The 12,332-nt window shown below is 32.7% G+C and overlaps 2 protein-coding genes across 2 annotated transcripts; one reads left to right on the forward strand and one right to left on the reverse strand.

Annotated features, from left to right (window-relative positions):
- Positions 1–761: 761 nt before the first annotated feature.
- Positions 762–1,873, forward strand: LOC131611549 (uncharacterized). The gene is made up of 3 exons (XM_058883524.1): positions 762–1,207; positions 1,463–1,502; positions 1,629–1,873. Exons 1-3 carry the CDS (start codon positions 863–865, stop codon positions 1,754–1,756), a joined length of 513 nt encoding a protein of 170 aa, XP_058739507.1. The 5' UTR covers positions 762–862; the 3' UTR covers positions 1,757–1,873.
- Positions 1,874–8,781: 6,908 nt separating this feature from the next.
- LOC131611550 (uncharacterized) lies at positions 8,782–11,300 on the reverse strand. The gene is made up of 4 exons (XM_058883525.1): positions 10,921–11,300; positions 10,754–10,796; positions 10,489–10,600; positions 8,782–9,739 (listed from the first exon to the last, which is right to left on the reverse strand). The coding sequence occupies exons 1-4, from the start codon at positions 11,263–11,265 to the stop codon at positions 9,652–9,654; spliced, it is 588 nt and encodes a 195-aa protein (XP_058739508.1). The 5' UTR covers positions 11,266–11,300; the 3' UTR covers positions 8,782–9,651.
- Positions 11,301–12,332: the final 1,032 nt, after the last annotated feature.

A 12,332-nucleotide genomic window follows, 5' to 3' on the forward strand; every position in this document is an offset into this window, starting at 1 on the left:
TTAGACAGATTTTATACCTATATAATTTTGTTATAACGACCGGTTTATTCAACCGAGTTATCCGATTTAACCCGGTTTAGTTATGCGGTTCGACCAGAGACTCAGTAGTTTGACCAATAAACCAGTGACCCAATACCTTCACCTGTTTGATGTCCGATCCAGTTTTTAAAACACTACATATTTCTCTTCATCTTAATTATTATTTTCATCATAAATTTTAAAGTTAATTCATATTAAAAACTATAGAAGTTATGTTCAAAAAATTTATTGGCTTAATTGCAATTTTGATTCTCCTATTTTATCTTTTTTTCCGATTTTGGTGCCCCTATTTTTAAAACCACGATTTTGGTCCCGTTGTGAATTTTCTAACGAAAAAGGGACAAAAAATAGAGACTAATTTTGCAGAAAAAAAAAACAAAATAGGGAATGGAAATTGTACGAAAAACTTTAAAAGGAGACTAAAATAGTAAGTTTTAAAATAGAGAGATCAAAATAAAAAAAAAAAAGACAAAATAGAGGGATTAAAAATGCAATTAAGCCAAATTTATTTTAACAAATAAAACCGTGCAAACCATTGCAATTGCAACATTCTAGTTCTAGTTTTAATAGAATATGTGTGACGTGTGTCCTTTTTTACTCTAATTTGAATGGTTGTTGTTGTTGTTGTGTATTGTAGATGGATTAATACGTGTTTATTTCTTTCCTTTGATAAAATCAAACATGAAAATAGAAAATTTCTTCCTTCCATTTCTTCTCCAACTAAAAAATCGTTCTCCCTTTTATTTGCTTTCTCTGTAATTTCTCTATTCAAGGCACACGTAAAATTAAGATTCAAAAAAATCATAACATTGTATTGTTCAAAATGTCACATGAATGTTTAACATGCGACAAAAAATTCCAGATTTCATGTCAAGCGACATGTTATCACTGGATCTGTGGAACATGTATGATGTATATTTGGATGTGGCGAGATTTTGAGCGCTGCAAATGTCCAATTTGTGATAAACCCGTCGATTTTTTGATTCCAACGTTAAAGAACAAATCTCGTCAAAACCCTCAAGTTTTGGCTAAAATACATGCTTACAACCATATGTTTGGTCCTATATCTAACTTTCCATTTTTCTTTCTTTATCATGTGCTTTTTAGGGATCTTCTTACCAATAATGTATCCTCTACTATTCTTTTGAATGCTGGATTCTTCATTAGTGTAAGTTCTTCATAACCCTATTTTATTATTTTATCATCTTGTTATTTCTATTCAAATTAAAATTTTGATCTATAGGCGCCACAGTCTTTGAAAGCGAGCTACCATGCAGAATCAAAAATTTGTCACAGTTAAACTTAAATTGTGACTAAATAATATTTTATAAAATATTTATTACATTTAAATTATAGTTAAATAAAATTTCAATTTTTTATTATGATTAAATTGCTACTAATTTACATTGTCTGTTTTATGCAGTTTACAATGAATCTTGCGTACATGTTAAGCCCTTTAAGAGGTAATATATGTATATTGATTATTGATTTCAATTTCAAATCAATTACTTGTTAAATTTTTCTATTTTGTTGGATTTGAGAAATTATTTCTTTAAGTTTTATTTTTGAAGTTTCTGTTTTTTTGGCAGAGAAATTTGGAATAATAATAGTTTATCTATTATGGCTAATCTGGTTATCACGTACTGCTTCTGTCTATAAATCGGAACTTTGCATCCGTCACGGTGGTAATTTTAGAGGGTGGAAAATTATAACATGAGAGGGTGAAGTAGAGCCTATTAGATTTGAAGATTCAAATGAAATTTCATTCACAAATATTCAAATGATATACGGTATCTGTCTCTGCAGATAATATATTTATAATGTTTTTAACATAATAGTGTTTGGTGTTTGCAATGATTATATGTCAAAAAATTAATCTCTCTTATATAAAAATATCTATTTATGAAAAAAAATTAAATATGAAGAATTTTAAAATGAATTGGTTCTGTTGATTGATGGTGTCAGGTGTGATGTCTTACATCTAAAAATTGTTTTTTTTAATAAGGAAATTTAAATATAAAATATATTTATATTATTTTGAAAATTAGGGTGTCATAATTTTTGGATTATAAGTGTGGGTGTGCTCGTCAATTTTAAAAACATTTTAACATTATGAAAAGAATATTATGGTTTATGTCAACTTCAATATTTCTTTTGAATCCATATTACTATCATAACTACCTTCCATATTTGAACCATTATTATAGTCACTTAATAACACCAGCAATCCACAATATCAACAAATTATTTTTTGTATGTAAAACATTTCAACGACAATTTCTTAACATATGATTAACATATGATTAGCATGTAAGTATTGTGTTTATTAATTATTTTTATTTTTACATCATAATATAGACAAAGTTTTAAGAATTGATTGATTTAGTTGATTTCTTTTTTATATTGTATTACTGGAAGAAATATTTACTTCTTCTTAAGAAGAAGAAACAAGCGAAAGGAGTAAAAAGGATGATATCAATCAACTACCTACTTAATAATAGAACATGCTACCAAACACTCTAAAATACCTTTCTTGCAAATAAAATTTTCCTTTCAAAATAACATTTTTTGTAATTTGCTAATTTAAATTTTTATTCCAACCAATCAGTTTTCTCTATTAGTTCAAGTGACATTCTCTTTTTATAAAACTTGTTGTTGCATCTTAATATCCATTGGGTTTTCCCTCCACATTTTGAAAACCTATGAACAATTGCTAACATCGTCTATACCCTTTCATTCCACAATTTCTTATTCACTTTTCATTTCTTTCCTTTTCATCTCTTTGCAGACCTCGTCTTTAACACCCCATAATTTCAGTTTATTAATTTAATTTGGATTTAAATTAAATAATTGAAATTTTAGTATTTTATTTGAATTTAATTAGAACTGATGGAATAAGAGCTATTGGGCTTATGGTGTGATGTGAGTAAAAGAGGGGTGCTATTTGGTTAGGCCTTTTTACTAAGTGGTGTTCATTTTATTTTATTTTTCATAAAATAAGAAAAGGAACCATTTGGGGAGAAAAGAAGAACACGTGAAAAGGGTAAGAGAAGAGAAAGAGGCAAGAACGTGAAATCGGAAGGAGAGCATTCAAGAGATTCATCGAGGTAAGGGGGGACTCTTCCTTTTAGTATATATTATGTGGTCTTAGGTAATAGGTAGATTGATGTATGGTTTGGTTCAATTAGACACTGGGATTGTTAGGTTAAGGTGTTATAATTTGGATTGAATTAATGATGATTGTGTGAACTATTTGGTTAATAATGAGTTTAAATGATGTTTTGTGGTGTATGATTAAATGTATGATGATTATATGCCTGTATGTGATGTTTGGGGTCGATTTTGGACTGAAACTAGGTGGAATCGCAGGGTCTGTTGCAGACCTGAGAATTGCTAAAATCGCAGGTCCGCTGAGCGGAGAGGGTCCGCTGAGCGGAGGTCCCAACGTAATTCGCTTCTGTTTGACGTCGCTAGAGGTCCGCTAAGCGGAGGTCTGAAGGATTTCGCTTCTGCCTTGCGTCGCTGAGCGAACCTTGATGTGTGTGAATTTTTCCAAACTTTAAAATAACGTATCTTTTGATCCGTGAATCATTTCTTAGTGCCATTTTGGGCGTTGTGCAAGTAATTAAATGTTTTATATGATGAATGATGAATATGGGCAGTAGCCGACTTTATTTCTTTAAAACTCGATTTAATTACTTGATGAGAATTGAACATTGTGTGCATATGAGATAGGTGTGACAATGTATTTGGTGTGAAAATGAATTGATTGTGATTATTATTATGATTGTGATGAATGCATGACTATTTGAATGATGTTGAAAACATGTACATACTCATTCGGTGATGTGGTGTTGAGATGAATTGTTCATCGTGATTCGATGATGTTTTAAGTATGTTATGTGTGTTTCATTCATTCATATGCATTTGATATTGGATCCCGGTGATGTTTGGATCGTTGGTGGATATATTTCCCATTGTGCGGAAATTGTGTCGGTGGGCCGTATCTCGATGAGGCGTAGATCGGTTAGTTCCACGGTTTATTGGTACCACATGCATAGTGTCAGTTGTGTCATATGCATTTCGTCATAACATGATTGTATGGATTTCTATGTTATGTGTTGTAATCTATTATTGTGTGAATTAATGAATAATAGATGTGAATCTGAATATGTATAATTGAGGGAACGGTATATTATTATGCTTGTTATTTATGAATTTCATAATATTTACTAATTGAGAATGAGACTCACCCTTACATGTTGTCATTTTTCAGATTGAGGAGTAGTGGCATTAGTGCTCGGTGAGGATGACTCGTAGAGTTTATCCGTTTATGTTGGGTCGTGTCGGTCATGCTCTGGTCTTGTAACACTGGGGAATGATAGTTATAGAGTTTTCTGAGATTACTCTATTTTATTTGGTGTTGAATTATATTTTCTTTTGGTTTTATTAATGATGTTTCCTATTCCGCTGTGATAAACATGATTGTGTTTTGGTGAACCGTTTCCTAATGAAGCATGACTTTGACCATGGTTGAATTATCTGTTTTAAATAATTGTGGCACCCTTGTGTATATGTTTTTACTCTGATATATTTATTTAAATTTCCGCGAGGTTTAGAAGGGTGTTACAATAGTGGTATCAGAGCATAGTCGGTCGTTTGAGTCAGATTCTTAGTGTCAGTCAATCCCTCGTATGCGATTAGTGTAAGGTTGACACTATCGATACTTCTTGTTGGAATGAATATTGTTTTATATTTAGCAGAACAATTGCCGGAAGAGGAGGAAGAAACGACGACGCAATTGCTGAGGCTCTGGGCATGATTGCTGGTGTACTGGGAGGGAATGCCAATGGAGCTGGTATTGGTGCTGACGGGCAGCTAAACAGTTTTCAGAGGAACAATCCTCCGTTGTTCAAGGGCACGCATGATCCTGAAGGTGCTCAGAAGTGGCTTAAGGAGATCGAGAGGATTTTCAAGGTCATCGATTGTGCTGAGAATCTGAAAGTGAGGTATGGTACACATATGTTGTCCAAAGAGGCTGATGATTGGTGGATGGCTACCAGAACTGAACTGGAGGCTGATGGTGTAGCTATTTCTTGGGCTGTGTTCAAAAGAGAGTTTCTGAGGAGGTATTTTCCTGAGGACATTTGTAACACCCGTATAATTTTAATATTAATTTAATTTGGAATATTGAATTAATAATTAGAATTATTAAGGTTTTTGTGAAAATAATGGTTTATGGCATTTGGGCCATGTGAGAAATAGTAAAGGAGGGGGGTGTGATATAGGAAGTCCCTTTACTAATTTTATTATTATTTTTCATAAAATAATTAGAATTGGGAAGGAAAGAGGAGAACGTGAAAAGAGAGAAGTTGGAACACGAAGAACGTGAAAGAGGAACAAAGAGGAAGAGACCGAAGATCAAGAATTTGGCTAAGGTAAGGGGGGACTAGGGATGGCAATTTGGCCCATCCCCAGTGGATACCCACAAAAAACCCCATATCGGGTAGGGTAAATACCCATAAAAATGGGTATGGGCACGGGCACGGGTAATTATCCATTAAAATATACGGGTATGGGTGCGGGCACGGGTACCTTACTACCCAACCCGCCCCATACCCACATTATATATTTTATAATGTCATTTATATTATTATATAAAAATGCATGATTTTAAATTTTTTTAAAAATATATCGCTATTAAATCATTACACATTGTGTTTATTTGTTTCTTAACTCAACAATAACATACATAATTTTTTTAATATTGTTAAAAAGACTTAAATTATATGATATTTTGTAAATAAAAGATTTAATTTTACTATTAATGCGGGTAAACGGATATGGGTATGGGCATTGAAGTACCCACAGGGTTCGGGTACAGGCATGAATATTGATACCCACGCGGGTTTGGGCTCGGGTACGGGGATTTTTTTAAACTGCGGGTATGGGGACGGGTACTATAGTACCCTGCCCAAACCCTTCCCATTGCCATCCCTAGGGGGGACTCTTCCAATTATCATCTCTTATTGTGATTATAGATAAATAGTGTATGAGTAGTTGTGTTGTTGAGTCAATTCGATTTGTATGTCAGAGTTAGGTTTTGAGTTCTAAAAATTGATTAGATTAGGGCATTTTTGATGTATGAATTGATATAGGGTGATATATTAATCCATATGAACGAATCTTGTGTATGAAAACGTGTAAATGGACTGTTTTATACTCAAAATCGTGAACTGGTATGAGTAGAATCGAGTGAGAATTGGACTGTTACGAAACTGCAGAATTCTGGGCATTTTCTGGTTTTTCGCGTAAGGAACAGTGTCATACGCGTATGGGATGAGGTCATACGCGTATGAGGGACATTCTCCAAGGGCTATACGCGTATGATACGCAACTGCCCTGTCCCAAATACCATGTACTGGTGATTTGCGTATGAGGAGCGTATGAGGATGCTCATACGCGTATGGGAATTTTAAAAGAGGAAATTTATTCTGGTGATACGCGTATGGCAAGGCTGATACGCGTATGAGGTTGTTTTTTGGCCATTTTGACCCTGGTGAAACGCGTATGATACGCGTATGGAATAGGGCGATATGCGTATGGACTTGGTGATACGCGTATGGTCGCTGTGTGTGAAAATCCTATTTTGTGATTCGTCTGGAAAGTTCAAGGATGCGTAACTTTCGATCTGTAGGCCTGTTTTGTATGCTGTTTGAGACTGTGTAAACTTTGTAATGTGATTTTGTGGTTTACTGATGATTGATTATATTGAATGATGTTAATGTATATATGGACATGCTTAATAATGATGATGATGATGATGAAATGAGTATAGATGATGCTACTCATAGAATGGAGATGATGAAAGTATGTTATATATATGTTTGCATGCATTCATAAGCATTGATGAGGACTGAATCCTAGATGATGAGAGGATTCAGTGAACGGCAGAATTCCCATTGTGTGGAATTTGTGCTGGCAGGGCCGTATCTGGATGATGATAGATCGGTCGGTGGGTGATTCCCATTGATGATGTTGGTACCACATGCATAGAGTCAGTTGCATTCATTTGCATGGATTTGATAACATGACTATATGTATACTCTTGTACTGTTTTGATGGTATGTATGTATGTTGATGGGTGATCTGGATATAGATGAGTTGGGTGAATAATATGACTGTTGATGTACTGTTATTTGTAATACAATAATATTTGTTAATTGCGAATGAGACTCACCCTTACACTATATTTTTCAGATTGAGGATAGCGGCTTCGACTCGGTGAGGATTAGCTCATGAGTCAATGTGTCGGTTAGCGTCGGGTCATGCTCTGATAGGTGTAACACTGGGGAACGCTATTTTAGTTTATGACATTAACTCTGTTTTGTTTATTTTATTTGAGGATTACAACATTGACGATGTAATGCTAGTTTGATGACTTATTCCGCTGTGTAAACATGGGATCGTTTATTTATGAGTTATGTTAAGATTGTGTCTTCAGTGCGTGCATGACTTGTGACCGATGCGGTTTATTTTTATTTATTAATTGTGACGCCCTTGTGCATGTTACTCTGATTTAATTTGATTAATTGTCGTGGGGTTTAGAAGGGTGTTACAACGTTCGAGGCAGGAAAGAGATTGAATTTTCGGAGCTGACTCAGGGTAATATGACGGTACCAGAGTATGCTTCGAAATTTGTTGAGTTGGCGAAGTACTATGTTCACTACAACAATGACGAGGCTAGTGAATTCTCAAAGTGCATCAAGTTTGAGAATGGTCTTCGTGATGAGATCAAGCAAGGAATCAGGTACCAGAGAATTCAGCGATTTATCGATTTGGTGGGCTGTAGTAGGATCTTCGAAGAGGATAATCTTAAGCTGAAGTCATCTCACTCTTGCGAGTTGTTGATGTAATATGGTGAACTCTTTTAAGGAATGTGCAGATAGCAAGAGTCGCCACCTACTTTTATTTTATCCAATTGGAAAGGCTAAAAGAACAGGAAAGACCTTTGAAAGATTTTGAGTTCAGGGGGTAGGTTATACAAAGGGAAGGTGTAAGGCACCCTTTGTATCCATGGTTATCCATGGGCTCTTAATTGCTTAGCTCACCTTTTGTTTTTCAAAATGTTTGAATTATTTGAAAAGTAGGGTGTGAACAGGAATTTGAATAAGAACTTTAGCTTGTAAATAAGCGTAGTCTTTTTGAAAATATTCTTTGAAAAGAAGTGGGAAAAGATTTTGAATTTTTGAATTTGAATTGAGCAAGCAATTAAAAGTTACCTACCCTAAGTTTGAAAAATGTTCTTTTAGCTTTTCAGGCGAAAGGGTCTATCCATACCATAAGAGGGCGGGAAGTCTTTCAATTGGATGTTTAAGGGTCATCGAGAATAAACGTTCGCCATAAGACTGTCCCATGCCATAAAGAGAGCAGGTAGTCTAAGGGAAGGATATAATAGTCATTTTATCTTTTTAGGTATCATGCGAGGATACCTTAGCAATTGGGACCATCATTTTTATAAGGCAGCTTCGAGGGAGTTTCAATAACTTTAAGGAAACATTGCTTTAGGTATCCTCGGAATCGAGAGACTTGACTATTTAGTATACTTAGAGGCAACAAGGCAGCATGTGATAAGGCAACAGGCAACAAGAAGGGTTACCCTAAAGGTGCGTGGGTGCACAATCACGTTGTTAACTTCGATGATATTTATCTTGTAAATTAGTGATCTAGATTCAATTAATATCCTACGTTATTACAATAAACACCTGCGGGGATGGGGGAAATTAAAAGGCGGAAAAATAAACCTAATCTATTACAATAAAACCCTTATAGGGTAATATAAAAATAAAGGCAGAAAATAAGAATGCACAACAGTTAATTTACGCATCTTTGAATGCCTTGCCTTGATCCTCCTCGAACCCTTGATTGACTCTGAACATCTGAGAATTAAACGGACAATAATAGGGGTGAGTGTAGGAGTAATTCATCGACATTTGAAAGTAAACCCTAATTTATATTTTATAAGGCAAAATAAAATGTCATTAAACAAAGAAATTAGAAAACTTAGCTTTTTGGTCGGGTGAGGTGCGTGGCTGAAAGATCTTTGATTAACCCTGAAATTTGGACACAAAGAAGAAAAATGTTAGTGCATTAAAGTTCTCAACAATTATAACGTGGCAGATAAAAAAAAATAGTAATTGAGACAAACAAAAAAGGGTAAGGCAAAAACAAACCCTGAAGGGGACAAAAGTTAACTATGGTTTAATAGAAAAAATAAAAAAAGGCCTAGATTAAGGTTAATGAACAACACCTACCAATAACAGTGATTAGTGATCATGATAAAATCAGGGTTTGCTATCAATCCAGTGGAATCACAGAAAATTTTAAAGGCATTCTGAATCTTTTCAACAGAAGTGGGATCTCCTTTACAGAAAAGGAGCACAAAAATCAAATTAGTAAGCTTTAACTTTTTACACTTAGCATGATGTTTGAAATCAGGATCAAATTGCATCTTTTGCATAATTCTATGCATATATTCCATGATGATCACAAAAAGCAGGGGTGTCAAAGGATCACCCTGCCTGATCCCTCTCTTAGCTTGCATAAAGTCAGTCAAATTCCCATTGACATTAAACTTGTATGAAACTGTAGTGACACTAGCCATGACCCAATCAATGAACTTCCTAGGTACATCAATTTCCTGCAAGAATAAATATTTTAATATAAATGAAGAAAATTATTTTATAAACAATGTTAAAAAAATATTTTTATTTTATATTATTAAAATATTAAAATAAAATGCTTATAAACTTTAAACTATCATATCAATTAATATTTATTTTTATTTTTAAATTTTTATTTTTTATAATATTTTATCTACTTCTTTTCTTTAACACATAATTTTTAGTTTCGTAAAATATTTTTATTTTATATTATTAAATTATTAAAATGAAATGCTTATGAACTTTAGATTATCCTATTACTTCATCTTTAGTTCCATTTTTAAATTACTATTTTTATAAATTTTATCTACTTCAATTATTTAACATATTTTTTTTTTTTGAATTTTTTTTAATAATAATTATCAACATAATTTGTGAAGCTTTTAAATGTTAGGTATAAAAATCATTTTGACAAATATAAAATAAAAAATACTATAATAATTTTATATTTTTTGTAAAGAATTAATGTTTAAAAAATGAAGAGATATATTTTTTGGTTTAGGAGATTTTTTAAATAATATATATTTTGAAGTTTGTCATAAAAGATGTTTAAATTTAGGTTTTGAGCATATTTTTGTGATAATAATGACATTACGAAATAGTTGGAGACCAGTAGTAAAACAACAGTGCATGAGCAAGATAAGACATCTTTGTTAAGGACCATTACATTTGAATATTCACATCTAATAAGCTCTACTTTCACCATCTTTTGTTATAATTTTCTTACTCTCTAAAATTACTCCTATAACGGTTGCAAAGTTTCGATTTATAGACGGAAACTGTATGTGGCATCCAGAATAGCCCGACTAGAGGAGAAAGTATTCTTGTTCCAAATATCTCTGCAAAAAGAACAAGAAAAAAAAGGAAAACTCAATCATAAAATTAAAAGAAACAATTTCACAAATCCAACAAAATAGCAAAATATAACGAGTAATAATTGAATTTAAATTAAAATAAATTAACCATATTAATATAATAAAATACACTATTACCTCTCCAAGGGAAGTACATGTAGTATGCATATAACATTATTATCTGCAACAACAACAAAAAAAGAAGACAATGATTCTGGTAAGGATTTCCATATTACAAATTCCTCAAATTTGAATAGGAAAAACAAGATGATAAAAATAATGAAATTGAGTTATTAAGAACTCACACTAATGAAGAAACGAGCATTGAAAAAAGTCGTAGGAGATACTTTATTGGTAAGAACATCCCTAATAAGGAAAAGATAAAGAAAACAAAAGGGAATATTAGATGTAAGACCAAACATATGGTTATACGCATTTATTTTCGACAGAACTTCCGGGTTATGGCGAGAATTTATATCTAATGTTGGAATCAAAAGATTTATCGGTTCATCGCATATCGGACAATGACATCGGTGAAAGCCTCGCCAAAGCCAGTCGTACATTCGGCACGTCCCACAAAATTGATGGAAGCATGGAGCTTGGCATGAAATCTGGAAATTTTCGTTATGTAATGCGCATTCATGTGACATTTTGAACTCTCTAATGTTAGGATTCTGATGCAATTGGTGTAATAATAAGATTTCTCTAAATCTCTATTTTACTTATATGTGTGTTGAATAGAGAATTGAATAAGGGAAATAAAAAGGGAGAACCATTGTTTAGTACCGTGAGAAATGGAAGGAAGAAAAAAAATAGAAAGTTATTAATCTATCTAATTTACAGAACAACAACAACCATTAAAATTTAGGTGAATTATTTCCTACCATGAATTTAACTTGGATAGCGATAATTTAGTTCAAATTATTTTAAAATTTTAATTTATTTTTTAAAAAAATAATAAAATGATGTAAAATATTACCTTAAATAAAGCCATTCCTAAAAAAATGCAGTGAAAACGACAATAAACATTGTACCCACAATAAATATTTTTTATACCAGACCAAGATTAGACAAACTGGAATCTAATAATAGACAACTGGACCTACCTCAGATTCAACGTCGAGGGACCACAAGCATGCACCTTTCAACCCTTGTTTGGGACCACAACCCTATCATGAGAAGCAAAATGAAGAATCTGCAACCATAGCAAACTAAATCAAGTCGTGACAAGTACAACAAAGATTGTTAAAGGTGACGAAAATGAATGGAATCGTGGAGAGCAACTTCACCTTCTTTTGGGAACAAAAACTTATCCCTAGCAGAGGAATGAAAAGAAATTGATTTTAGGGTTTTTTCTATGTAAACACAATGTGAAAACGTCTTAGTAAGGTTTTTCCTAAGTTAAACTTTGTATAATTGACAACTTAGCATAGCTTCATAAAAATATTTATAAAAAAAATGCCAAGTCATTGTCCACGTATGCGTCCGTTAAGTAGAATTGACGGCAGGGATGCATAATAGGAACAGAAAATTTTATAGAGACGATTATTTGAACAAAAATATTAGAGTGACTAAAACCAGATTTTGAGATATTTACGGGGACCTATAACATATTTAACCCATAAAATTTTAACTTGAATAATAAAATGAAGTAAAAAAAGAAAAATATAAATGAAATTGAAATCAATAAAAAGAAAGACAAGTCATTAATAGTTTA

Source organism: Vicia villosa, linkage group LG6, assembly GCF_029867415.1.
Source record: "Vicia villosa cultivar HV-30 ecotype Madison, WI linkage group LG6, Vvil1.0, whole genome shotgun sequence".
NCBI classification, from domain to species: domain Eukaryota; kingdom Viridiplantae; phylum Streptophyta; class Magnoliopsida; order Fabales; family Fabaceae; genus Vicia; species Vicia villosa.

Coding starts and splice junctions, on each gene's coding strand:
- LOC131611550 (XM_058883525.1), bottom strand. CDS start 11,265: ATGTCACATGAATGCGCATTACATAACGAAAATTTCCAGATTTCATGC. Junction 10,601..10,753: donor CATGTACTTCCCTTGGAGAG/GTAATAGTGTAT, acceptor TTCTTTTTGCAG/AGATATTTGGAACAAGAATA. Junction 9,740..10,488: donor TATAGGAGTAATTTTAGAGA/GTAAGAAAATTA, acceptor TTATTCTTGCAG/GAAATTGATGTACCTAGGAA.
- LOC131611549 (XM_058883524.1), top strand. CDS start 863: ATGTCACATGAATGTTTAACATGCGACAAAAAATTCCAGATTTCATGT. Junction 1,208..1,462: donor ATGCTGGATTCTTCATTAGT/GTAAGTTCTTCA, acceptor TGTTTTATGCAG/TTTACAATGAATCTTGCGTA. Junction 1,503..1,628: donor CATGTTAAGCCCTTTAAGAG/GTAATATATGTA, acceptor TTTTTTTGGCAG/AGAAATTTGGAATAATAATA.